Source organism: Dromiciops gliroides, chromosome 5, assembly GCF_019393635.1.
Source record: "Dromiciops gliroides isolate mDroGli1 chromosome 5, mDroGli1.pri, whole genome shotgun sequence".
In the NCBI taxonomy this organism is placed as follows: Eukaryota; Metazoa; Chordata; class Mammalia; order Microbiotheria; family Microbiotheriidae; genus Dromiciops; species Dromiciops gliroides.
Window position 1 is genome coordinate 292,622,380 of NC_057865.1, and position 26,410 is coordinate 292,648,789.

A 26,410-nucleotide genomic window follows, 5' to 3' on the forward strand; every position below is an offset into this window, starting at 1 on the left:
TCAGGTGCGCTAGGAAACAATGGAAAGGGCCCTAGGTTGGGAGTCGAAAACTCCCGTTCAGATCTGGTTTTGGCAGCTGTGTGGCCCTGTGCCAACGGCCTGCCCTCTCTAGCCTCAGTTTCCTTTTCTGAAAAGTGAGAGGGCTCGACAGTGAGGCCTCTGAAGTCCATCCTCAGTCTGGATGCAATGAGGTCCTGATTTGAGAAGCTCCGGGTGAGGGGGAACGATCCCTGTCGAGGGGGCTGATCTCTGGAAGTCTTTCCAGAGCCCATGATGCCAATGCCGGGCCTCCGCGTAGCCCGTGCTTGTTTATTATATGTTTGTGACTCCGTCGATTGGACTGGATTCATTCAATGAAATATTTGAAAGCTTCTTCCCAAATGTGTGGTTAAAGCAGTGAGGAGTCTGGCCTGGCTAGACCTCAGAGACAGCAGGGGACTGAGCCCGAGCGCCAGATTCGAAGTCAGAGGACCTGGGTGTATATCCTGCCTTGGTCACTGCCTGGGTAGCTTAGGTAAGTGCTTTCCTCTCTCTGAGGGTTGGTCTCCAGGTCCCCTGAGGCCCCTTCCAGCTCTGGGTCCAAGTCCTTTGATTTCTTGACCCTAGGGCACAGGAGGAAGTGTGGTGGGAAGGGAGCCAGGCAGGGGATTCCGCTTGGAATCCTGCCTCCCATCCTGCTTTAGGAGTCACAAAGCACTTTACCAATGCTCTCTTCTGAGCTCACAGCCCTGCGAGGGAGGTGATATTGCTGCCCCCATTTTACAGATGAGGAAATGGAGCTCCAGCAGGATTTGAACGGAGGCCTTCCTGATGCCAATCCAGCTAAGTGACCCTGGACACATCATCTCAGTTCTGTGGATCTCCACTTCTTTCTCTTCAAAATGGGAATTGTAGCGCCTGTGGGACCCATCTCATAGAGTTAGGTGAAGACCAAACACCAGAGCTCTTTGTAAACCTTAGCGTTCTGTAGAACTTCATTATTATTAGGTTGGGGGCAGATTGTGCCCTTAGGCTTGGAGTGAGGAAGACTTCTCTTCCCGAGTCCAAGTCTGGCCTCAGACACTCACTAGCTGTGTGACCCTGGGCAAGTCACTTATTTAACCTCGTTTGACTCAGTTTCCTCCTCTGTAAAATGAGCTGGAGAAAGAAGTGGCAAACTACTCCAGGATCTCTGCCAAGAAAACCCCCAATGGGGTCATGAAGAGTCAGACACGACTGCAGCAACTCAACAATATGGGAGTGGCACTATCGGGGAAGTTTCAGACTACATGATATCTTAAGGGTCCTCTGGGCTTGGCTCTAAGATCCTCGAGCTGAGTATTCTGGGAGTCAACATTCTGTGGCCATAGGAGAGAAGAGCCTCAAATGCCAATGAAAGGACAAGGCCATTCTGTTGGCCCAATGAGAGAGGGTGATGAGTGTAGTCTACCCACCCACCCATCCGTCCAACCATTCATCCCTCCCTCCTTCCATCCATTCATTCATCCTTCCCTCCATCCATCCATCTATCCATCCATCTTCTACCATCCATCCATTCATTTATTCAAAATATATTTATTAATCACTGATTGTGTGTGGGAAGAGAGAGATATGACCCCTGGCCCTATGTTCCGGGCACTTACATTTGAAAAGGGGAGAAGGATGAAGGACAAATAGTGAAGATAAAAGGGAGAGAGGAATCTCTATAAAGGCCAGGTGCACATCCAGGCTTCTGTTCCCTCAGGGAAAATTTCAGAGATTATACCTGAGTTGGGCCTTGAAGAAAGGGATGGATTTCAGAGGTGAGAAAGGAGTGCCCAGTGACTCAGAAGACCTGAGTAAGCCACCCTACTGCTTTAACTAATAGGTTAAAGGCTTGCCAGAATTTATACTGTCATTCAGTATGAGGAATTCTATTTTTATAGAAAAAGTGTAATTCGCTGATTTGTCCCATTTGTTGTCCACCCCTGGGGAAAATCTAGTTATCATGTAGCCCAGCTAAAATTCTGTGCGTCGTCACCGCCATCACCACCACCACTACCACTACTACCACCTGCTGTTGCGACTGCTACTATGACTATGACCACGACTACTGCTAGCATTTATGTAGTGTTTTAAGGTTTACAAAATGCTTTACAAATATTTCATCCAATTCTCACCATAACCCTGGGAGGTAAGTGCTATTATTACCCTGGTTTAAAAGATGAGGAAACTGAGGCAGATAGCTGTTAAGTGACTTGTCCAGGGTCACTGATACATGTCAGAGGTTGGATTTGAACTCAGGCCTGGTGCTCTGTCTAATGAGCCACTTAGCTGGCAGCTAGATAATAAATGTTGACTGTGGACAATGGCAATAATGGGGAAAGATTGGAAGAATTGGGCCTAGCAGGCTACACAGAACCCCATCTAGAGGGATCTTATCTCCCCGCCTGCCCCCAGGCGGATGCTTGGACCCAGGTCTTACCTGGCACATATTTCCTTATGTCCTTAGGTCCACGATATCACTAAAGCAAGAAGATTATGAGGTAGGTGAACTCCCCCTGGAAAAGGGGTGACCCTGAAGAGGGGCACAGAATAGTCAGCCTCTTCCCCAGCCCTCCAGGCTCCATCTCCAGGAGGACATGGGCCCGGGGTGGGAACCGCTCCCCTCCCTGCTGGAGGCCACAGGGGCAGGGCAAGGATTGGTCCTTGGGGAGCAGATGTGCTTCCAGGGGTTGGCTGTTGGAGGGTGGTGGAGCTTCCCACCTGTTCTCCCCACATCTGGATGTCTCTCTCTTGCCCCTCTGTGGGAGCCCAGGCCTTCCTCCACAAGTTGGTTTGGAACCTGTTTGCCGAGGGGAATGACTTGTTCCGGGAGAAGGACTTCAAGCAGGCGTTGGTGCAGTATGTGGAGGGGCTGAATGTGGCTGACTATGCTGCCTCCGACGAGGTGACCCTGCCCCGAGAGCTCCTCTGTAAGCTACACGTCAACCGAGCTGCCTGCTATTTCAACATGGTGAGGACCCCGGCTGCCCAGCAGGGCCATCAGCCTTCTCCCAGCCTGCTCTGCTCTGCTGCTCCTTCAGCCTCCAGCATCCTCTGTCCCCAGCCTCCCCCGGCCTCCATGCACAGCTCCCAACTCCTCCTGCCTCCACTGCTTCTACTTCTTCCAACCCCCTTTCATTATTATAGCCTCCATATCCTCCAGCTGCCTCAAATCTCCTTCCAGTCCTACAGCCTCCAATTGAGTTCTGGCCCCCTTCTGTCCAACAGCTTCCAAAGTCTTCCATCCACTCTCTCTGAATCCCTGACATTCTTTTGGAAGGGGGCGGTGATCAGAGGAGTGCTTCCTCCCACCATTTTGATGAGTCTACAGGGCAATGAGTCTTTGTTTAGACCCTGGATTCTCTCCCTCTCTCTCTCTCTCTCTCTCTCTCTCTCTCTCTCTCTCTCTCTCTCTCTCTCTCTCGGTAAGCCCACTGGCACCCTGCTAAAAGCCCAAAGTTGGGAGCATCAGAGGTTCAAATGATTTGGCTGATGGGAAACTGCCCTTTGGCCATCCCTCAAAATGGGACTCCATTCGTTCATTCATTCATTCATTCATTCATTCATTCATTCATTCATTCATTCACTCACACCTTCACACCTTCATTCATTCGCACCTTTATTCATTCATTCATACCTTCATGCCTTCATGTTCTAGGCACTAGGGAAGATTCCTTAAAACTATTAACCCAGGATCAGAATTTGTGCTGTCCAGGATTTGGGAACTTCCCCAATAACTGAGGGCTAAACCCTTTACAACCCAGTGTTTCCATTTTAATTTTTCTTTTATGGGAAGCTCTCAAAAATGGATGGCACAATAGCAACAATGTAATACTAGTAATAAACTAAAAATATCCTGGTGAACTCAGCCAATGAAGGTGCTGACCAGTGTCCTGGGTAAGAATGTTGTCCACAACTAGTAAAAGCAAAGCATGCTCTTTTTTTTTTTAATTTAAAATTTTTTTAATTTTACATATAAGGTATTTTATTTTTTCCGTTACATGTAAAGATAGTTCTCAACTTTTGTTTATACAAGCTTTACAATTTCAGATTTTTCTCCCTCCCTCCCCTCCCTCCCGCCTCCCCTAGACAGCAGGTAATCTGATATAGGTTATATCTATATATCTATATACATATACATATATATACACATAATAACATTAATCCTATTTCTGCATTAGTCCTGTTATAAGAGAAAAAATCAGAGCAATGATGAAAAATCTCAAAATAGAAAAAAAACAACAGCACCAAAAACAAAAGAAATAGTATGGTTCATTCAGCATCTATACTCCACAGTTTGGTTTTTTTTTTTCTTGGATTTGGAGATCCTCTTCTATCACGAGTTCCCTGGAACTCTTATGTACCATTGCATTGGTGAGAAGAATATAGTCCATCACAGTAGGTCAATACTCAATGTTGATGATACCGTGTACAATGTTCTTCTGGTTCTGCTCATCTCACTCATCATCAGCCCACATAAGACCTTCCAGGTTTCTCTGAACTCCTCCTGCTCATCGTTTCTTACAGCACAATAGTATTCCATTGTATTCATATACCACAACTTGTCCAGCCATTCCCCAATGGATGGGCACCCCCTCAACTTCCAATTCCTTGCTACCACATAAAGAGCAGCTATAAGTATTTTTGTACATGTGGGTCCCTTTCCCCTTTCCATGATCTCTTTGGGAAAAAGACCTAAAAGTGGGATTGCTGGGTCAAAGGGCATGCACAGCTTTACCGCCCTTTGGGCATAATTCCAAATAAGCATGCTCTTTTTAATCATGATCTCCACCCAGATGTCTGTACTCCCCAAGCTCCGTGTGACAAAAGTCTTTTAAAATGGAAGGACCAAGCAAAGACTAAATCATATGGGAACAGGGTAAGGTGTATGGCAACCCTGTCGATCTCTTTGCACCTAGAGCCATCCCAAGGATGCTCCAAGTGAATTTAGACATAATGAGCTACTATTTTGAATCAACCAAACCCTACCCCCCCCCCATTATTTTTGTCCAAGGGCAGCTAGGCGATGCTGTAGTGGATAGAGCATTGGGCTTGAAATCAGGAAGTCTCATCTTCCTGGATTCAAATCTGGCCTCAGACACTTACTGGCTGTGTGACCCTAGGCAAGTCACTTTACCCTGTTTGCCTCAGTTCCCTCACCTGTAAAATGAGCTGGAGAAGGACATGGCCAACCACTCCAGTATCTGTGCCAAGAAAACCACAGATGGGGTCACAGAGAGTCAGACACGACTGAAAAACCACTCAGCGACAACAAATGTTTTTGTCGACATAACGTTCGATAGAAAACAAAAGGGCATGATGGCGACGGTTTCTATCTGGACTCCGCTGCAAAAGAGAAGAATGAGCTGAGAAAGGCAACTCACTTGTCTAAAGCACCTTAAGGTTTTCAAAGCCTTCTCCAAACCCTGTGGCGGCTGGCCTGCAAAGATGATCACCCCCATTTTACAAATGAGAAAACTGAGGGAGGTGAGGTGAAGTGACCTAGAATTCTAGAGTTAGAGATGGCTGGGCACAACCCTCTCTTTATGGTGAGGAAACTGAAGCATGCTGAGGTGAAATGACTTGCTCAAGGTCACACAGGGTGTGGGTGTGATCATGAGCAAGGCACATGAGCCCTCTGAGCCTCAGTTTCCTATCTGTAAAAGCAAGGTTTGGATTGGCTGACCTCCACAGCTTCTCAGAGGCTGGATTTGAACTCGGTTCTCTGGACTCTCGCTCCAGCCATCTTTCCACTTGGTGATTTTGTTCGTCTCCAAGGATGCTTAGGCATTTCTGTGGGGCCTCCACCATTATTTCCCGGTGTAAGAGAGAGAGTGGAGGGGAGTGGGCAGAGCACCAACTTCAGTGTTAGAAGGCCTGGGTTCGAGTCCTGCTTTCTGTGCTCAGTACATTGTGGCCCCAGGCGGGTGCAGCTTCTCTGGAAACCTCAGCTTCTTCCTTAAAAAGGGGGTGGTCATTCTTATATTATCTGCTTTCCAAGGCTGTGGGAAGAAGCTTTGTAAGCCTTCAGTGGTCAGTCAGTCAGTCAATAAACGTTTATAAAGTGCCTACTGAGTGATAGGCTCTGTGCTAAGTGCTGGGGACTACAGACAATCTCTTCCTGTTTGAAGAGGGAGGCCCTGTAGACGTGGACATTGCTGTGATTATTTTGGCTAATGGGGGTGTAGACACAGGTGAGATGTTGGACCTAGGGGTGAACACCTCGGCAATACTGGGTATGCTGTGTTCTTTGTCTCCCTGCCCCCGTTCCCTGCTAAGGTGACCCAGTGGCTGTTGTCACCCAGCAGCCCGGTGGAGGGCCCCCAAAGTAGACAAGAGCTAGTCTGTCTTCTCTCTCTTTGGCGGTCCTGCTGGATTTCCCATTGTCTCCATTCCAAGCTCTCAGCCCCCTCTCCAGCCCTCCTTCCAAATCTCCCCAAGCCCCAACCTCTCTTCTGCCCAAGCCTTTAACCTCTCTCCAACCCAGCCCTCTGGGTGGGGGCAGGGGCTGTAGCCTGGGCTGGGGAGGGAGGAGGGGTGGGATCGAGTGACCCCTTGTGCTTACAGGGCCTGTATGAGAAGGCACTGGAAGACAGTGAAAAGGCTCTGGGGCTAGACCCAGAGAACATCCGAGCCTTGTTCCGGAAAGCCAGTTCCCTGAATGAGCTGGGGCGCCACAAGGAAGCCTACGAGTGCAGTAAAACGTGCTCCATCTCTCTCCCCCACGTGAGTGTGTTGGGGCCGGATGACCCAGTGGTCAGGGCGGATGGGGGAGGGGGATTGGAGGTTGCCTTGCTGAGAAGGGGGTGGTGCCGGGTGGCACCCAAGTGTGGTCCAGGCAGAGAAACTGAGGGGGAGCCATGAAGTGGCCTAGGCCAAGTCGGGAGCAGGGCAGCACCCAGTAGGTCAGCCTGTGACAATTTCCCTTGTGTGGTTGTCAGTGAAGGCAGGTCTTCCACAGTGATCACACGCTGGGCATGTTCTCTGCCCAGAACTGTTCTCTCTTCCATTTGCTCTGGATCCCCCGGAGCACAGTGGAAAGAGCAGGCTTTGGAACGGGAGCACTGGGGTTCAGATCCTAGCCCTGACACTTCCTGCCTGGGAACCACTTGGGCCTCAGTTTCTTCATCTGTAAAGGGGGCTAAGCAGACTAGAAGACCTCAGAAGTCCCTTCCAGCTCCCGGTCTCCCACTGCGGGGTGCCCTTGTCCTTCCTGCCCTGCTTGGTCCAGCCTCCACTGGACTTAGGGAGGGGCAGTATGGAAAGGAAAGGTCCAAGGGAGTCAGTGGCCAGGCATAAAGTGGGCCGATATGGGAAGTGGGTCGCCTTGACACACGTCGTTCGGCCCGCTGGTCACGCTGCCTCCAGATGCATCGGTTCGTTCATCTGTTCAGTGCCTAGTGAGCAGTTGCTGTGCACCTAGCCCTGGGCTGGGGTTCCAGTGAAGGATGCTAGGAAGAGGTGAGCCCGTTCCCAGCTCTGCTGCACAGTGGCCATGTAACTCTGCTTAGCCTTCCTTCTCCCTTTGGGAAATGGAAATAATAATGCTTAGTTTGCCTGCCTCACCAGGCCGGCAAAGATCAAATGAGGTAATGAATGAGAAAGCCCTTTAAGAAGTGAGAAGTGTGAGGCAGTTAGGCCCTGGAGGCAAGAGGATCTGAGTTCAAATGCAGATACTTAGTAGCCGTGTGACTCCCGGCACTTAGTTTAATCCCATTGCCTCCAAAAAATAAAAGTGGGGCAAATGGATAGTCTCTGTACTCCTCTCTAAGAGTTGGCCTCGGGGCAGGTAGGTGATGCAGTGGATAAAGCACCAGCCCTGGAATCAGGAGGACCTGAGTTCAAATCTGGCTTCAGACACTTGACACTAACTGTGTGACCCTGGGCAAGTCACTTAATCCTCATTGCCCTGCTCCCCCCCCCCAAAAAATTGCATTGAGAGTTGTCCTCTTCCCTCTAATTCTGGTAAGTCACAACTTTCCTGTTTCCTCATCTGTGAAATGGGGATAATGAAGGCACCCCGCTTCACAGGGTTGTAGCAGGATCAAGAAAAAGCATGGCAGGAGCACCGGCCCTGGATTCAGGAGGACCTGAGTTCAAATCCAACCTTAGACACAACACTTACTAGCTGTGTGACCCTGGGCAAGTCACTTAACCCCAATTGCCTCACCCCCCCCCCAAAAAAAAAGAAAAGAAAAGAAAAAGCATTGGCAGGAACTTTGCAAACCTTGCCAGGCTCTGCTCTCTGGGCCTCAGTTTCCCCAGCTGTAAAAGGAGAGAGTTGGGCTGAATGACCTTTCGGCTTCTTCCGGTCCTAGATTTATGGGACTGTCATAAATAGGGCCATGATACCAGATTGGGTGGGGAGAATGTGTCTAGATGGAGAAGATGGGGATATGACCTTCTCTCCCAGGCTGCCTCGGGCATCTCAGTAAACTCCCTTGTTAAGACCCTGGTCTTCATTTAAAACCGCAACCGCAATCACTTCGGAGTGTTTTGTTGTTTTTTAAAATAGAGTTAAGATGCTCATAGCTGACTTTGGAAAAGATGTCAGCAAAACACAGCCTGACTTTCCCCTGAATGATAAAAAACATTAAGGAGAGATTACTTTTTAGATAGTAGAAAATGCTGGGCATTTCCCACAGACAAAATTATAATTATAATACGAGGTAGGGAGTGATGGGAACAAAAGAGAGAGCCATGCAAAGTGCTTTAGGGAAATTTGAGTAGGGAGAGAAGACTTTCATCTGGGAAGCAAGGAAGAAATGAATTAGGGAAAGATTCATGGAGACAGCGATACCCCAACTGAGCCTTGAAAGGAGATAAAGATCCTGAAGGGTGAGGGTGAGGTGGGCACTGCACGCACCTGTGTGGAGGTGGGAGATGCAGGATGGGGGGGGGATTTAAATTCATTTTGAGCCATTAGGAGAGACAGTCTTCTTTTTTGTATCCTGGCTCCTTTAGTGAAGCATATGAACTCCTCCAAATAATGTTTTTGAATGCATAAAATAAAATACATAGGATTACGAAGGAGGCCAATTCTATTTAGATATGATTATCTAAATATTTCTTTAAAAAGCAAACTAATGGGGCAGCTAGGTGGCGCAGTGGATAGAGCACCGGCCCTGGAATCAGGAGGACCTGAGTTCAAATTTGGCCTCAGACACTTAACACTTACTAGCTGTGTGACCCTGGGCAAGTCACTTAACCCCAATTGCCTCACTAAAAAAAAATAAATAAATAAAAATAAAAAAGCAAACTAATTCATGGGCTCCAGGTCAAGAACTCCTCCACTAAAAGGAGCTTTCTTCCTATCTCCTAATCTGTCTTCAGTTTCCCTTTAACCGTGTTGGTGCCTCCCTTTCCAGTTTGGACAGAGACGTGAGCCCAATGAGAACTAAGCAGTTCTGCCTTCTCTCGGTTGTTTGAGGCAGGAAGGTGTTGTTTGCCCTGCTGTTTAAATAGTCTGTGTCCATCTTGCCTTCTTATATACCCTTAGCCACCTGCTGTCTCCTTGATCTTCAGACAGCCTCTCTTTAAGGCTGTTAGGGGCTGTTGTCTCCATTTACCGATGGACAAATAACAGCACTAGTATGGTACTTTCAGATTTTCAAAGTGCTTTGTAAATGTTATGGGGCGGCTTGGAGGACACCTTGGTGCATAGAGCTGTGGGGGCCTAGAATCCGGACCTTCTTGAGTTCAAATCTAGCCTCAGACCCTTCCTAGCTGTGTGACCCTGGGAAAGTCACTCCACCCTGTTTGCCTCTGTTTCTTCATCTCTCAAATGATCTGGAGTTGGAATGGCAAACAGCTTCGTTATCTTTGCCAAGAAAACTCCACATGGGGTCGTGAAGGGTTGGACGTGACTGAACATCATGAACGTTACCTCACTTGATCAGAAAGAATCCCAGGCTTCTGGAGGTCTTAGCTCAGCCATATTTAGCACTACATTATTTAATGTTTTAGTAATGCTGTTATTAACCATCATGATGATAACTCAGAACAGGAGATGTCAGGGCTGGGAGGGGCCTTAGAACAGGGAAGGTCAGGGCTGGGAGGGGCCTTAGAACTAGGGAATATCAGAGCTGGGAGGGGCCTTAGAACAGGGAAGGTCAGGGCTGGGAGGGGCTTTGGAGATCATCCGTTCCATTCCCCTCATTTTACAGAGAAGGAAACTGAGGCCCAGAGGGATAAAGGGTCCCGACTAAAGGCCACATAGCATAAAGTGGCAGAGGGAGGGGCAGAACCCAGATCTCGGATCTCCCGGCCCAGTCTTCCCCACCACACCATGCGTGAGCTGATGTGCTGGCTTGGATTTTTTCCATCCCTTCCTTTGGACGTCCCCTTTTTGGGCTATCTGCTTCAGGCAGTGATAAAAATAGAACTCACGGCCGATTGGAGAGGAGGGAGGGGTCATGGAGGTCCGCCTTGGATCAGTCAGTCAATCAATTAATAAGCACTTACTAAATGCCTAGTGTGTGCCTAGCACTGTGCCAGGTTCTGAGGATGCCAAGTCTGTCCTTGGGGAGCTTTCCTTCTGACAGGAATGGGTAAAAGGTGTCTCCAGATCACTACTTCCTCGGGGTTGTGGCCCCTGACGTCTCATGGAAACAGAAGAGCCAGGGAGGTTGGGCTGGGGTGGGGGGTGGGGGGGAAAGTGTGCCTTTTTTTAACCCCTAAAAAAGCTCCAAAGTCCATCTACCTGATGCTTGTAATCAGGGGGTGGGCTGATAAGTGTTTAACAACCGGCTCTCTGAAAAGCAGGACACGCTTTAAAATTTAATCTGCATTATTAATAACATCTTCTCCATCACTTGATTCCAGATAAACAACAAAATAACTCAAACCCTCACCTGTATCGTGTGCTGATTTCTGAGGTGTAAATGCTCACACTGAAAATTTAACAATCAGCTCTCACAAGTTGCTATGCTTGTAGGGTTTTCAGAGGCAGGGGAGGGAGGGGTTGGGGAAGAACCTGAACTAGCCAGGGAGAAGGTCCAGGTGAGGGGGACAAAGAGGCAGGCTCAGGGGGAGGCGGGGAAGGGGGGGGTCCAGATTTCATCACTTCTACCTTTGGGGCCCAAGCAGCCCAACCTCTTTTCTCCCTCTTGCCTCCCCCAGGATGAAAGCGTCACTCAGCTCAGTCGGGAGCTGGCCCAGAAGCTGAGGTTGCCGTGCAGAAAAGCCTATAAGAGGCCTCAGGTGGGCAGGAACCCTGGAGCAGGGCGGGGGGAGTGGGCGCTGGGACTGCCTTTGAGCAGGCAGGCCAGTTTGCTGCCAGACTCAGCCCCGCCGGGTGGTTTCCTGGGGTTGGTCCAGTCTGAGCCCGAGATGGCTGGGTGGTAGAGAATCTCCCAGCCTCAGTCATTGAGGGGCCCTCCAGGGCTGGCTCTGGGACTGGTTGGGACAGAAAAGGCTTAGGGACGGGATCATTTTCCAGGGAGATAAGACTCACAGGGAGCAAGAGATTTGCCAGACCTCGGCATAGGTACAAATACTAAACCAGAGACAGACTCAGTTTTCCTCAGCACACAGAGAGACAGACAGAGATAGAGGAAGACACGGGGAGGGAGAGAGGGAGGGAGCAGGAACTTAAGCACTTCCCATGTGCTTCTGGGCTGAATGCTTGGTATACAAATACAAACAACCAAGACAGCCCCTGCCCTCAATGAGCTTACTTTTTTTTTTTTTTTAGTGAGGCAATTGGGATTAAGTGACTTGCCCAGGGTCACACAGCTAGTAAGTGTTAAGTGTCTGAGGTCAGATTTGAACTCAAGTCCAGGGCCGGTGCTCTATCCACTGTGCTACTTAGCTGCCTCCAATGAGCTTACTTTCTAAGGAGGGAAGAGAGTACAGAGAGGGAAGCTAGAAGTGGAGGGGGGAGGGTGGCCAGGAGGAACCACAATGGAGGGTGGCCAGGAAGGAGCCAGGGAGGCCTGGTTCTGGGCAGGAGAAGGTAAAAGGTCACCTGTCAGGGCCTGGGACCCCAAGGGCAGAGGCCAGGCTTCTGGGGGTGGGGGCCCCTGATGGTGATGACCGCTTGAGTGTACACAGCATGGCCTAATTCTACATATACTGTAGAATTCACAAGGACAAGGGCCTTCCAGAAATGCCCTGGGCAAATACAACAGGCTGGTGGAGGAGCCAAGAGGGTCCCCACAGGGGCAGAATGGACGTGAATTCTTGAGGATTGAGGGTGGATGTCTGTGCTTGGAGATGTCCACATGCTAAAAAGTGCATGGCATGGTCATGGCGATATTGTCCATAATCCTCATCTCTCCCCTCTCCTCTCCTCCCCCCCCCCTTCTCTGTCTCTGTCTCTCTCCTTCCTTCCCTCCCTCTCTTCCCCCCTCCCCCCACAGGAATTGGAAACCTTCTCACTGCTCAGTAACGGTACCTCGGCTCCCTTAGCAGATCAGGTAGGTTGGACCCTATACCTTTGCCTCTGAGCGGGTGTGCACAGTGTGTGCACATGCTTTGGGCCCCCTGTCATTGGGCAGACTCAAAAAGGAAAGCAAATTGTGATTCCTCCCAGGCCTTCAGGGCATTCTGGCCAATGCCTTTGTGCCCCGCCCCCCTGCCCCCCACATTTGTCCACTGGTGGGAAAGAGCACATTTGGAGTCAGAAGATCCGGGTTCAAGATCTGCTCTTCTGCTTACTTGCCAGGAGACTATGGGCCAGTCATTTCCCCCATCTGAGCCTATTTCCTCTTCTGTACAATGAGGGTAATGTTGGCCCCGCCCCAGCCTGAGCTGCTTTAAATAGGGCACTTGGGATCCCCAGGGCTCTGAGGAGAGTGTGCCCAAAGCCTTCCCGGGATTTCCTGGGATTCACCTCAGGCCCTGCCTTGGTGGTGCTGGGGGAATCCTAGCAGTCACTGGTTTCCCTCGTCCAGGTTTCTGTGCTCATTCTTCACAGTGCTAGAACACAGCTGGGAAAGATCCTAGAACACAGAATATAAACTGTCCAGGCAGGGAGGGGCCTTAGAACAGGGAATGTCAGGGAATGTAGCTGGGTGAGAAGATCTGAGTTCAAATCTTGCCTCAAATACTTACTAGCTGTGTGACCCCGGACAAGTTGACCTTAGTCCTGCCATAGTTGCTTTAACTGCAGAGTGGAGATAGCAATAGTACCTACTTCCCAGGGTTATTCTGAGGAACAAGTGAAATAATATTTGAAAAGCTCTTTGCAACCCTTAAAGCGCTCTATAAATACTAGCTTTTACTATCATAATAGAATAATAATTATGTAATTAAAATTCTTATAATATATTATAATATAATGAAGCTTAGATACTCTGGCCACGTAACGAGAAGATGGGACTCATGGGAAAGACCCTGACATTGGGAAGATTGAGGGCAGAAGGAGCGGGGACGGCAGAGGAGGAGAGGGATCGAGGAATGGTGCCGTGGACACAATGGCATGAGCTGGCACAGGCTTTGAGAGATCGTGGAGGACAGACGGCCTGGCGTGCCGGGGTGCGGGGGTCACGAGAAGTTAGACGACCGAGCAACCAAACTGTAATTAAATGCGTAAAATTAATTAAATATGGAGGATTACCGAGGAAAGAGGTTCGCTACATTGAAATGCAGCCTGCAACAGGAAGACTGTGGCCGCCTGTGACATGACGGTAGTTTTGAAGTAGTGGCCAGTGCAGGAGAGCTTGCTGTCTGCGGGAGAACCCCGGAAAAGAACCTGAGCGGCTGTCTAGTGCAGCCTATCACTGAGCAGGGATCCCCCCACCAACCTCCCCGACGAAGGGCCGTCCGGTCTCTGATTGACTGGGCAGATGACTCACCTTCCTGATCCGTAAAATGGGAATGAGAAGGTAGCAAAAATAGGCTCTTGCTCGCTGTAGAATTCAGTGAATCACTTCGAGACGTTGTCTCTTGAGTGTATTAGAAAGGCAACAACTTGGAGCAATGTTTGATCGTGTTCTCCGGAGGATCAAATGAAATGGGGTCATGGACAAATTCCCTTCCCCTCTCAGAGCCTGTTTTCTCATCTGTAAAATGGGAATTAGCCGCACACGGGCTAACACAAGAGGTTGCTGTTCTGTGACTCTTAAACCATTATAGAGTCCTTGGGGCATAGACAGGGGCCGGGCTGGCCTTGGAATCTGGATGAACCAAGTTCAGATCCTGCCTCTGATAACGGCTCAGTGCCCCAGAGACATCCCTAGGACTTTATGGGAAGGAGGAGCTGCGATTTGTCTCAGTGAAGGAAGTTTCCACACCAGGCATTCCCTGTAGGGGTGGTGAATTTACAGATCTTCCCCATCACCTCCTCCAAAAAAGAAAAAGGCAAAAAGTGCATCAAGCTAAAATCTGCCTGCCTCTAACTCCTACCCATTTCTTCCAGTTCTTCTCCCTGGGACCACACAGGGGAAAGGGGACTCCCTCTTTGAGGCTGTCAGCCCCACACCTATTAGAACACAGCTTTCCCCTCCACCCCCAATTTTTGTTATTGCTGCTCAGTCCCATCCAGGTCTTCGTGACCCAACTTGGGGTTTTCTTGGCAGAGATCCTGGAGTGGTTTGCTATTTTCTTCTCTAGCTCTTTTTCCAGATGAGGAAACTGAGGCAAACAGGGTGAAGTGACTTGCCCAGGGTCACACAGCTAGTAAGTGTCTGAAGCTGGATTTGAACTCAGGTTTTCCTGACTCCAGGCCCAGTGCTCTATCTGCTGTGCCACCTAGCTGCCCCCTCCTTCCCAACAAGGGTCCAAATGGGAGAGATTCTGTGGAGCGTCCAGGCTAATGCTGAGGTTATGCATGTGGGAGCCTAGAAGGCTGGTGGATCATACCTTCAACAGAAAGAGGAAAAAAAGGTTTGGGGAGGAGAGACCATGGGAAAAATGACTTGGTTTAGGGATGTTCAAAAGACCTGAGGACAGGAAGCGGAGGCAAGCAGCACGGAGGCTGGCTTCCTCTGCCCTCCATGGACAACTGAAGGTCGGAGAAGGGGACCAGAGCTGGAAGGACCTCGGAGGCCAGTTAGCCGGACCCCCTCGTTTCACAAATAAGGACAGTGAAGCTCCCGTGGGTCACGGGAGCCGAGATCCAGACCTTGGAGGGGACTCAAAGCCAGCCGGTGTCACCCCTTGCCTTGGCCTTCTGGGCTGCTCCTCCCTGGCCCAGGGAGCAGGGGAGGGAGGGGCAGATCAACAGAGCCAAAGGTGCAGAGGCAGGAGTGAGTTTGGTTCAGGGTGGGACAGGGAGGAGTCTGGAGAGAAAGGTGTGGGTTAAAGTGTATTATCCAAGGTTGTTTAAAGCCTTGAACTTGTGGCTCCCCCCTTTCTAATTACACTGTTGGAACTCCTGATAAAGTCGTTTATCTTCCCTAAACTGGGGACCCACACCCAGGAAGGGAGTCTGCACAACCAGAGGTTAAACATTAGCCAGAGAATCAGACTTTCTGAGGCCATGGAGTCTAATCCAGACCTGCTGAACATCCTTGGCAAGTCTCCAGTGCTCCTGGAGATGGCCCATCACACTTTGGATAACTGTCATTGTTAGGGGGCAGATCCAGCCTTGGACACTTCCCCGCCGGGCAAGTCACTTCACCCTGCCTGCCTCACTTTCTTCATCTGTACCATGAGCTGGAGAAGGACATGGAAAACCCCAGATGGGGTCATGAAGGGTTGGATATGACTGAACAACGTCGTTAAGAAGTTTTTCCTCTGTCTTGATAGGAAATGTGCACATCTTCATCTCCTTCTTCCACCCCCAGCCCCTCCACTGCTCCTTGTTCTGCCCTCCGGGGCCAAGTGGACAGTCTGCCCCCTTCCCTTGGACAGCCCTTCGTTACAAGTCATCTTGGCTGAATATCCTCGATTCCTTCTGTCAGTCAGCATTTGGTGGGATCTTCTTCTTTGCCCTCTGAGTGCCCTTCCTCTGAAATTACTCCGAGTCCCCCCCCCCCAGAATGCAGTATCCAGAACCAAGCACAACCTAAGCCAAGCTCACTCTGTACCTGGTGGGCACCATGCTCCATAGGAGCTAGATGTGGCCTGACCTGGGTAGGGGCCAACAGAACGATCCCCTGTCCTGTTCTGCACTCTACAGTTCTCTTTACCTACCTGAAGACCAAGGCAGAGAGGCAGTGTAGTGGATTGGTTAGACCAGCTTAGGCACAGCAAGGCCTGGGTTCACATCCTCCCTCTGACCTGTCCTAGCTGTGTGCCCTTGGGCAAGTCATGACACTTCTCAGTGCCCCAGGTGATGCTTAAGTCCCAGACAGTCCCAGTCACACTGGCATTATCGCCACGGGAAGCTGAGCAGCTTCAGGCTTGGGCAAAGCTTGCAGTCAACACCTCACGCAGTGCACAGTATACAGGAGGTACTTTATAAAGGTTTGTCGATAGATGTTTCTTTCAAATGGGACTTGGCCACACCTCCCTTCTCTTTTACTTGGATGGTTTTTAAGAACTCAAGTCCAGGACTAGGTTTTTTTGGTTACGATTCTTTGCCCTCCGTTTGGCCCGGTGTTCTAGCTAGAGGTCCTAGTTTGGGCAGCCTGCTAGCCTTCCTTCGTGGCTTGTGTGTCATCTGTCATTTGTTTAAGGACAGAGGCCTAGGGCCCTCCACTAGAGACCTCCCTCACTAATGACTGTTCTTTGGGTCTAGCCTCCTGCGGCATGATGTGGCAAAAATAATCCCTGCCCTCAAGTATCTTATGATCTGATGAGGGAAGACATTCATGTATATACAAGATACTGTATACAGAGTCGAGGGAAGGCCAATTGTGGCCACCCACACCTCCCCTGATATCCTGATCTCTTTCTCTCCACAGGGAACATCCAATGGACTTGGCTCTGTAGATGACATTGAAACAGGTAGAGTCCCCATCCTTGTCTGGGAGATGAGTGGATGGTGGCAGTGGGCAGGGCTGGGGGTGGGGGAGGTGGGTGGTTATTCTGTCCCAGGAGCAGGGAAGTCTAAAGGGATGGGCCAAGAGAAGTAGACCCAGGACCATCTAGAGCCTTCCCTTGGCAGGGGTCCCACTATTAGGAAACCTAGACCCTCTGCTTGATTTCAGGAAGTCACTCAATTTTTACCAGCTCTTCAGTGTTCCTTATATTTTTCCACTGGGGTCCCCAAGGGAAGAGGAAGTATTTGATGTCCCCCTACCTTCTTAATCAAAAGCTCCATCCCTAGGAGCAGTTAGGTGGTGCAGTGGATAAAGCACCGGCCTTGGATTCAGGAGGACCTGAGTTGAAATCCGGCCTCAGACACTTGACACTTACTAGCTGTGTGACCCTGGGCAAGTCACTTAACCCTCTTTGCCCCACAAAAAACAAAACAAAAATAAGCTCCAACCCTGATACCCAGCTAGGTGGTAGAGCAGATAGAGTGCTAGACCTGGAATCAGAAAGGATCTGAGTTCTAGTCCTGCCTCAGATATTTATTAGACCCTGGGCAAACTGCTTCATCTCTCTGTGCCTCAATTTCCTTACCTGCCAGAGTTGTTGTGAGGCCCAAATGAAATTTATATATATATATATATATATATGTATATATATATAATACACACACACACACGTTTTATGTAAATGTTAACTCTTACCCAGAAGCCCCAGCTCTCTGGCTCTCCCAGCCTTGGTCTTGCCTCCCCTTTCCACCCTTCCTGCTTGCCCATCTGGTCTGCTTCACCCTAGCAAAGGGAGAGAGACAGCAAAAAAGAGGCAAGAGCTCAGGCAGAGAATGTTGATTCTCTGTGTTCTGCCTCTGACAGAGGTGGGGTGGCCTTCAGGTGGGGAATGAGGCATACCTTGTCATGGTCAGTGTTTTGCAAGGAGGGCTTCTATTCGCTGGGAGGTAGGGAGAAGTCATTTGGAGGTGGCTGGGTGGCTCAGCGGACAGAGCACTGGGCTTGGAGTCAGGGAGCCCTAGGTTCAGATAAGGCCTCAGACACTTACTAGCTGAGTGACCCTGGGCAAATCACTTACCCTCTCTTTACCTTAACCCACTGGAAAATGAAATGGCAAACCCCTCCAGTATCTTTGGTCAGATTCAGTAGAGCCCACAGGACCATAAAGAGTAGAAGATGACTCACCAGCAACAACAATAACAAAAATGGGGAAGAGTCGTTAGGAAATGACAATATCGATAAAATATTTTTAAGAGATTGTTGATTATGAGAGAACCAAGGACCCCCTGAGCTGCTCCTTTCCTTTTTTTTTTTTTTTGGTGGGGCAATGAGGGTTAAGTGACTTGCCCAGAGTCACATAGCTAGTAAGTGTCAAGTGCCTGAGGCCAGATTTGAACTCAGGTCCTCCTGAATCCAGGGCTGGTGCTTTACCCACTGTGCCACCTAGCTGCCCCCTTCTCCTGTCCTAGTGAATGTTTTCCTCAACCCCTCAAGGGCAGGAAATTGGAATATTAATCCACTGACCCTTCATTCATTCATTTATTAAAAAAATGCTTATTAAGTAGCTGCTGTTGCACTCAAAGTTCTCTGCTAGAAAAGACGTGGTCCCAGTCCTTTCCCCCAAATACCCTGTGGGGTTAACACAAATTGTGGTAACTAATCAATAAAAATAATATCGTTGGTCCAAAGGAGGCCTTATGTTTAAAAAAAAAAAAGTCCTAGCTGAGGCCCGAGGAGGAAAGTCATTATTTACTAGGGGCATCCGAGAAGGCTTCCCGGGCTGGAAACCTCAGTGTCCTCCCTAACTTCTCCCACTCCCTCACCTCCGTCATTGGATCCAGTCTTATGGATTCTGTCTTCACCCCGTCTTAGCGATTCTTCTCCTTTCGTCTCACACATCGATCACCATGGTTCAGGTCCCCGTCCCCTCCTGCCTGAACCATTTCAAGGTGTCCGGTTCATCTCTCACACCACGGTCAAAATGAGTCTCCTAAAGCTGAGGAAACCGCCCTGGTGAAAATGATGCTTTTTGATATTTAATGTCCTTCGCAGTCTGGTTCTGCCCTTTCCCCCCTTGATCAATTTCACGTTCTTTTCCTTTCTGTGCTGGAGTTTTAGCCAAGCTTGTCCACGTGCCCTTTCCCAACGTTCTGCATCCCATTTCTCTACGTTCTCCTTCCTCACCTTTACATCTCAAATCTCAAGCAGCTCCCTTCAAGGCTCAAGCTCACTGCCTGTTTCTTCAGTGGAAGTCTTCTCTAATCCCACCCCGTTATTAGCACTCCACCCTCCCCACATGAAATCCCTTTGTTTTCACTGCCACTACATAAAGGAGTTGATCTTTGACCAATCCCCCAACCCAGAAGGCCAAGATTGGAATGCTAAAGCCATGACTAGGTGTGAAACCAGATGCAGAGGTTTGTCCATTATCTAATATCTTCACACCTTTATCTGAACAAATTAAAGAGAACAGCCTCATTGGACAAGCAAAAATGTGATACATCTACCTGAGGTTTTAAATAACTTAGCCCTATGCTGTTGTTACTCTTTTTACTGTACTATCTTAGGAAATGCCTTTGCTAAGAACTGTCTGTGTCTGTTGGCTGATTGTTAATGCGGAGCACACTGGTGGTAGCCCATGACCACAGTGTTTCAAGTACAGGGCCACAGGGTATCCTTAGAACTCACACCAGCAGTCACTTCTCCAGCTTGGGGAAGTAGCCTAGAATGCTGACCGTTTTGTATCGTCATCACCGAGGACAGTGCTGGGCCCACAGGAGCTGATTGATAAATGCTTGCCGAATTGAAGTGAACTGAGTTTTCTACCCCCTTCCCCAGAGGATGCCAAGCCTTCTCTTTCCCTTCCTCAGACTGCTCCATGGACCTAAGATGTCTCACGGCCCCAACGACCGCTTCCATCCCTGGCTGTGATCTCACCCTCCTCTCTGACCCTGAGGCCAAGGGCTCCACCACAACCCTTTTCCCTCCCACCACTGACCTGCTGGCCCCTCCAGAAGGGGCTGGACCCGAGAGCGTGGAGGACTTCTCCGATGGTGATGTCTTTGGGCCAGAACTGGACTCCCTCCTGGATTCATTGGTGAGACTGGTCTCTTGTTCCCCTCCTCTGTCCACCAGGGGGAGCCAGGCACCCCCTCCATGTCCCTTAGTACCCTGGCGTGCCCAGCTTCCCCTGTGTCTGGTTGGTGCAAGCCCACACGCAAAGATAGAGCAGAATAATCACAAAAATAAAACAAGAAGTTTATAATCGATTTCGCTGCCAACCTATGTCCCCGTCTGTTATCTCATCAGTCCTCACACTGTCTCTACTTGGGAAACTAAAGCCTACAGAGGGGGTGTTTAAGAATATCCCTCACCAGTGGGGTGCTTGGCACTGACACCCCAGTTTCCTGGCTTCTGGTTAAGATTATGTGCCAGGGGAAAGGGCAGGGGCGAGTGGGTAGCTAAGCCATGTAGATGAATAACTATAATTAATTATAATGATTTCTATTTAACAACAGTTAATTAATAATTAATTTAAAGGCTCTTTAGAACTCAACCATCTATTTGTTCCTCCGCTTTTCTCTTTTCCCCCTTCTCTCTCTACCTTTCCCCTTTTGTCTCCATTCTCTTTTTCTTCTTTCTTTTCCCTTCTTTCTCCCTCCCCTATTTTCTTAATCCCTTTCTTCTCCTATTTCTCTTCATTCTGTTTCTTTTGACCCTTCTTTCCTTATTTCTTGTTGTCCATTCTTTTTCTCTTTCCTTCTCTATTCTCTCTCTTTTCCCCTTCTTCCTTTCCTCTCAATTTCTCCCTCCCTCTTCTTTCTCATGTCCTATACTGCCCTTCCTCTTACTTGCTGCCAACTTCCTCGTAGTCTCTGGTACAAGGCCCCATTCCAGCGACTGTACCCAGCGAAATGCCCCAACGCATCCCTGTGTTCCCGGGCGGGGCGCCCCTGTTGCCCGCTGTGGTGAGTGGCACCATCCCTGTCTCCAATCCACTCCCCCCTGCATCCTTTGGCCTCGTCATGGACCCCACCAAGAAGATGGCCTCTTCTGTGCTGGAAGCCTTCGACTCTCCAGCCTCCTCACGGGACACCTTGGATCCTCTGAACTTGCTTCCATATGCAGACAGTCAGCTTGAAGCCCTGGACAGCTTCGGGCCTGCCCGGGGCTCCCTGGACACCCTTGATTCATTCGTAGTAGGTAAGTGCTCTTGGGAAGAGAACCTGGAATATGGGGTGTCAAAGTTGGGCAGAAACTTAGACCCCAGAATTTCAGAGCTGGGAGGGACCGTAGAACATGGAATGTTTGTTTTTGGAGGGGATTTAGAAGATGGGATTTCCGAGCCAGGAGGGCCCTTAGCACAGAGAACGTCAGATCTGGGGAGAACCTTAGGACAGAACGTCAGTGATGGGAGGACGTTGGAGATGGTGGAGTCCAATCTCCTGAATTTTTAGGGTAGGAACCTGAGGCCCCTTTGTTAGGGAAGGTCACACACAGTGAGTTAGTGGCAAAGCCTGGTCTGTACCCAGGTCTGTTGAGCTCTCAGGGCAGGGCTCTTACCCCCATTCTGCCTGTGTGTGTGTGTGTGTGTGTGAGTGAGTGAGAGGACCCATAGGGAGGAATAAAGACCTGGAAATCAGTCACTTATTTCACCTCACCCTCTTAGTCTGAATATCACCCAGCCAACATAGACCACCCCCTTAGAATAGCCTTGGTTATAAAGTGTGCTTGGGCTTTAAGCAAAGTCAATGTCTGGGGTAAATTCAGACCTATTTTCAGACTAATAGAAGAATTCAGCAAGACCATCTGTGTCCCTGCCCTTTGGCAATGCAGTGTAAGGAAAAGATGGGATTTTAGCCTCAGACTTAACGTTCTCAAAGACCATCAGATCCAACTCCCTCATTTTACAAATGAGGAAACTGAGGTCCACAGACACGGAGTGACATGCCAAGCTCACACAGGCAGTGAACATCAGAGGAGAGATTCGAACACTGCTCCTCGGACCTCGTCCTCTTTCCCTTCAGTGTCAGAATCTGGGTGTGGCCTCTTGGGGACTGGGGTGAGGCGGGGTCACAAATGAGCCGGGACTAGCCCATGTGCCATGCCTCACCTCAGCTGCCCCTCCTGCCAATGGAAAGTAATGCCCATTTCTCTTTCCCCCACGTAGAGGACACCTCCTCTCAGGACGCACGACCACCAAGCAGCACCCAGAAGCCACCCCCTGCAGTGAGTGATGTTCCCCTGGGGACATTTGGGGGCTGGGGAGGGGCTGGTTTTTAGAGGAGGTCTTGCCCCTCCGGCAGTGAGGGGGGCTGGAGTAGGAAGGAAGAACAAGAGTTCTGGTCCTTTGAAGGCAGTTACCATCTAGATGAGCAGAGAACGTCCAGATGCTGGAGCCTGGAGCGCTAACGCCCTCACTTCCACATGGGAAGACTGAAGCCTAGGGCTGGTCCAGGGTTGTCTAAGGAGCCAAGCACCCTAACAGTCCGCAGAGAAAAGCAGTACCCAGGACCCTAACAAAAGAGAATTGTCTTGGGAATCATGGGTACTCATTTGAACTTAGGGATAGAGATAGGATTGCCTGGGATCTCTCTGATACAGGGAAATCCCAGATGAGGTAACTCCCTCCGCCAAAGCAGCTCGGCACTCAGTATAATTTGTTATCTTGGAGAGTGGCCTGTGGCCCAGAAGAGTCAAATGACTTGCCTAGAGTCACACCGTCAGCCACTCTCTGGCGACAACATCCTACCACTTCTCAGACACAGCTGGGGGCACACATTTCTCCATTTCTGTGCCCCAGGCTCCTCTTCCATGAGAGGAGAGGGTTGGGCTGCTTGGCCCTCCCCAGCTCTTTCCATTAGATGGGCTTCATTATCAGAGAAAGGGTCTGGGCTGGGAAAGAGGGAAGGAAGCAAAGGTCCCGAGTCTGTAGTTGGGCCGGCAGGTTACAGCCAAGGCGAAGCACTCATTTTCTTCCCCATCCTATATCTAGCCAGCCAGCCTCAGCAGCACAAGTCACTCGCCTCTACCCAAAGCGGTCGATGTGCCCCCCCAGCAAGAGTCGGCCACGCCCAATACCGCCCTGCTTGTCAAGAACCCCCTGGCTTCTACCCATGTCTTCAAGCAGGCCTGCACCCTCTGCTACCCCAAAACAGGTAACATGATAGCCTGTCCACCTCCAGAGTCCCCTCCTGCCACTGTAGCGGCATAGAATCAGAGCCACGGGGAAGCACTTGGACCCATCGACTTAGCAGATCTTCAGAACCTAAAATAATCAACTCAGACAATGCGAGAATCCTGGGATCATGGAGCCATAGGCTTAGGGAGTCTTAGATTTCATAGTCATAGACCTGGAATCTTAGAAACCAACTCAGAATCTGGGAAGCTTGCGATCATAGACTGTTAGATAGCATTTCAGGGTCAAAGAATCGCAAATGTGGAAGAGCTATTAGAGGTGACCTAGCTCAGTCCCCCTTCCCAGGCATGGATTATGCCATCTACCCTCTGCTTGGATACTTCCAGGGACAGGGAACTCATTGCCTCCCAACATTACTTGTCCACTGCTCTCTCTGCTGAGATCTTCATTTCGTTGAACTGAAACTTATTTCCCTGTGTCACCCACACTTTATTCCTCCGGAGGAATTTATTAAGAGGCTCTCTCAGCACGTGCCTCCTTTGTTCAAGTCGTTAGCATCCAAGGCAACGGAAACGAGGGTCCTGCATCGGATTCCTGCTTAGACAGTTGCCTTTGGTCAGTCTGGGAGCCTGGGCCGCGTCATTATTGCCTGCCCACCATCTCATGGCATGGGTGCTGGTCACCAAGAGAGGTTGAAGGAGACAGGAACCAGCCGAGGGAGTACAGATAAGTTACAGCAACCCTTTTCGTGCCTGCGGAAAGGCCTCGCTGAGCACACTCTGCTGAGGGCTGGACATGAGCACTGGAGATGACTGGGAGACGCCTCTCCGTCTCTTGACTTGTGCTCCCCACCCTTACTGCCTTTCAGAGCCAGCTTTGGGGCCACCTCCTCCAGGAAGCCTGCCTTGACCCACCCTCTTCTGCCTTCTCAGAGGACTTGGCTGGTGGCTCTCCTTTGCCTTATTCCTATTCCCCTTACAGGGCAGTTATTGGTGTCTGTTTCTCCTAGTCCTCACGCTCCAATCCCGCCCCCCATTAAATTGTAAGCCTCTTGAAGTCAGTGTGCATCATTTTGTGTCTGCGCCCCTCCAGTGGAATTCAGGCTATGCCACATAGAGGATGTGAGCAAAGAGCACTCAGGAGCCAGTTTCCCATTTGGATGAAGGCAATCTGGGAAGACTTTGTGGAGGAGGAGGGGTTTCTGTAGCGCTTTGAATCATAGAAGAGAAGCAGATCTTTAGGACCCGCTGATCTCTTTTAGACCTGTTTGCTTCTTGGCCTCCCATTGGCCTTTGTTGCCTCTGTGGCTCCTCCTCCCCATATATGACCCCAGGATCCCTCCTTGCATTCTGACAGGTCCCAGGGCTGGTGACTATACGTACCGGGAAGACCTTGAGCACAAGTGTAAACGGGATGTCCTGCTGGGGAGGATCCGAAACTCTGAGGACAAGACATGGAAGCGGATCCGGCCTCGGCCCACCAAGACCAGCTTTATAGGCTCCTACTATCTGTGCAAAGGTGAGCTGGCGGCCAGCAGAGGGGGATGGGGAGGGAGGAGTGCACTGTTCCAGGGAGCATCTTGCAGTCTCACTATGGGTAGAAGAGCCCTCTCTGGCCTTGGTCATGGATTTATAAAGTCTAGAGCCCTGGGAGCTCTAGAACAGTTTTAGAACAGAGATTGTCAGAGCTGGGAGGGAGCTTAATACAGGGAATGTCAGAGCTGGGTGGGAGCTTAATACAGGGAATGTCAGAGCTGGGTGGGAGCTTAGACCCTAAAATGTTAGAGTTTGAAGACATTAATCAATTGATCAATCAATCGATCAATGGACAAGCATTTATTAAATTCCTAGTATGTGCCAGACAACGATAGAAACTGTTCACGCCCTCCAAAACTTACATTCTATTGGAGAACAACAGGGGCATGTAAACGCACAGTCCCAGGACTCTTTGGGGGGAGGTTCTAGTTTTTGGGGGATCAGCAAAGGCCTCAGTGGAAGTGGCATTGGAGCTGGACTCGGAAGGAAACCAGGATTCCCAGAGGTGGAGATGAAGGGAATGCACACTCAGGTCTGGGGGTCAGTCTGTATGAAGGACCAGGGCTAGGACTCGGAACCTCATTTGGGAGGAAGAACAGTAAAACTGTTTGTCTGGAACACAGAGTTCTAGAACAGAGGGGTTTAAATGCCAGTGAGAAGACTGTATTTGACGTCACAGCAACAGGGAGCCACTGCAGGCATTTGAGCAAGGGAGTGACCTGGTCACATCTGCATTTTGAGCTGTGTGGAGGTTGGGTTGGAGGGCTGAGAAGCTGGAGGCTAGGAGACCCAGGGTCTCAGAGACCATCACACCTACTGCATCCCAAGCATTTTGAGCAGGAAGACCTTCCCAGAGGAGAGTATTTGTACCCTTAGTAATTGAAAAGTCACGTGACAGAGGATCCTTAGGTCCTGAGGAATATTCTCAAATTAATGAGTAGTCTGTGAATTTGGAAACAGTAAAGCATGTTCATGTGTGACATTCTCCAGAAGGGAGGTTTGCTTCTTTGGGGAGTCACACGGACTGGCCACTGGGGGAGCCCTGGAACCAGGGCCACCTCCTTTTATTTTCTGGAGAGTAAGTATGGGAATTCAGGAAAAGGAGGAGGGAGAGAAACAGAAGGAGGAAGAGGAAGAGCAGGGGGAAGAGGAGGAGGAGGGAGAGGAAGAGGAGGAAGAAGAGGAAAAAGAAAAGGAGGAAGAGGAAAAGGGAGAGAAGGAAGAGGGGAGGGAGAAAGGGCAGGAGGAGGAGGGAGAGGAGGATCGTGTCAAAGGAAAGGCCCCAAGGTTGAGGCTTGGCCCAAGGCCCTCAGATTTGACCATTAGGAGAACACTGGGAACTATAGAGAGGAGTTTCAGGGGATGGGGGGGCCGGAAGGCCCCTGACCGAGGCTTGAGGGGTGAGAGAGAGAGGGGCATCCATCTCGGCTGCTCATGGTCTAGTCACAGAGATCTCCCGGCTCCCTGGGGCCCACGTGAGCTCTTGCTCTGCTCCTGGGGTCACTCCCCGTCTCTTGTGCCAACTCCCTGTGAGGCCTTGGTGAGCCCCACCCCCGCTCCTCCCTGGCCTTAGTTCCCCTTGTCTGTTGATGGGTGAGCGGGATAAGGTGGCCGCTGGGGTCCCTTCCAGCTCTCTAAGCCTCGGAGGCGTCTGAGGGAGACTTGAAGAAATGCAGCGTCCAAATATCACGGGAACCGAGCCCCACCTGGACGCAGCAGCCCACCGAGTGTTCGTTAGTTTCCTCCCCACCCCGGGTAATAAAACATGACAATCACCCTTCTCTCCATGAGGTTTCACATTTTGTGAAGGGCTCTCCTCCCCAGGAGCCCTGAAAAGAGGAGGCATCATTATTGAAGGTCTG

The 26,410-nt window shown here is 50.1% G+C and overlaps 1 protein-coding gene across 2 annotated transcripts in view; it reads left to right on the forward strand.

Moving 5' to 3' along the window:
• The window catches only part of ZC3H7B (zinc finger CCCH-type containing 7B), a 79,625-nt gene that overhangs the window by 26,488 nt on the left and 26,727 nt on the right, over nt 1-26,410 (forward strand). For both annotated transcript variants that reach the window (XM_043965404.1, XM_043965405.1), the window contains exons 3-13: nt 2,471-2,504; nt 2,777-2,974; nt 6,571-6,729; nt 11,125-11,205; nt 12,366-12,422; nt 16,797-16,839; nt 19,745-19,971; nt 20,747-21,077; nt 22,045-22,103; nt 22,870-23,032; nt 24,370-24,531. In XM_043965404.1, the coding sequence (XP_043821339.1) occupies nt 2,471-2,504; nt 2,777-2,974; nt 6,571-6,729; nt 11,125-11,205; nt 12,366-12,422; nt 16,797-16,839; nt 19,745-19,971; nt 20,747-21,077; nt 22,045-22,103; nt 22,870-23,032; nt 24,370-24,531 (1,514 nt within the window). The remainder of the gene's footprint in view (nt 1-2,470; nt 2,505-2,776; nt 2,975-6,570; nt 6,730-11,124; nt 11,206-12,365; nt 12,423-16,796; nt 16,840-19,744; nt 19,972-20,746; nt 21,078-22,044; nt 22,104-22,869; nt 23,033-24,369; nt 24,532-26,410) is intronic.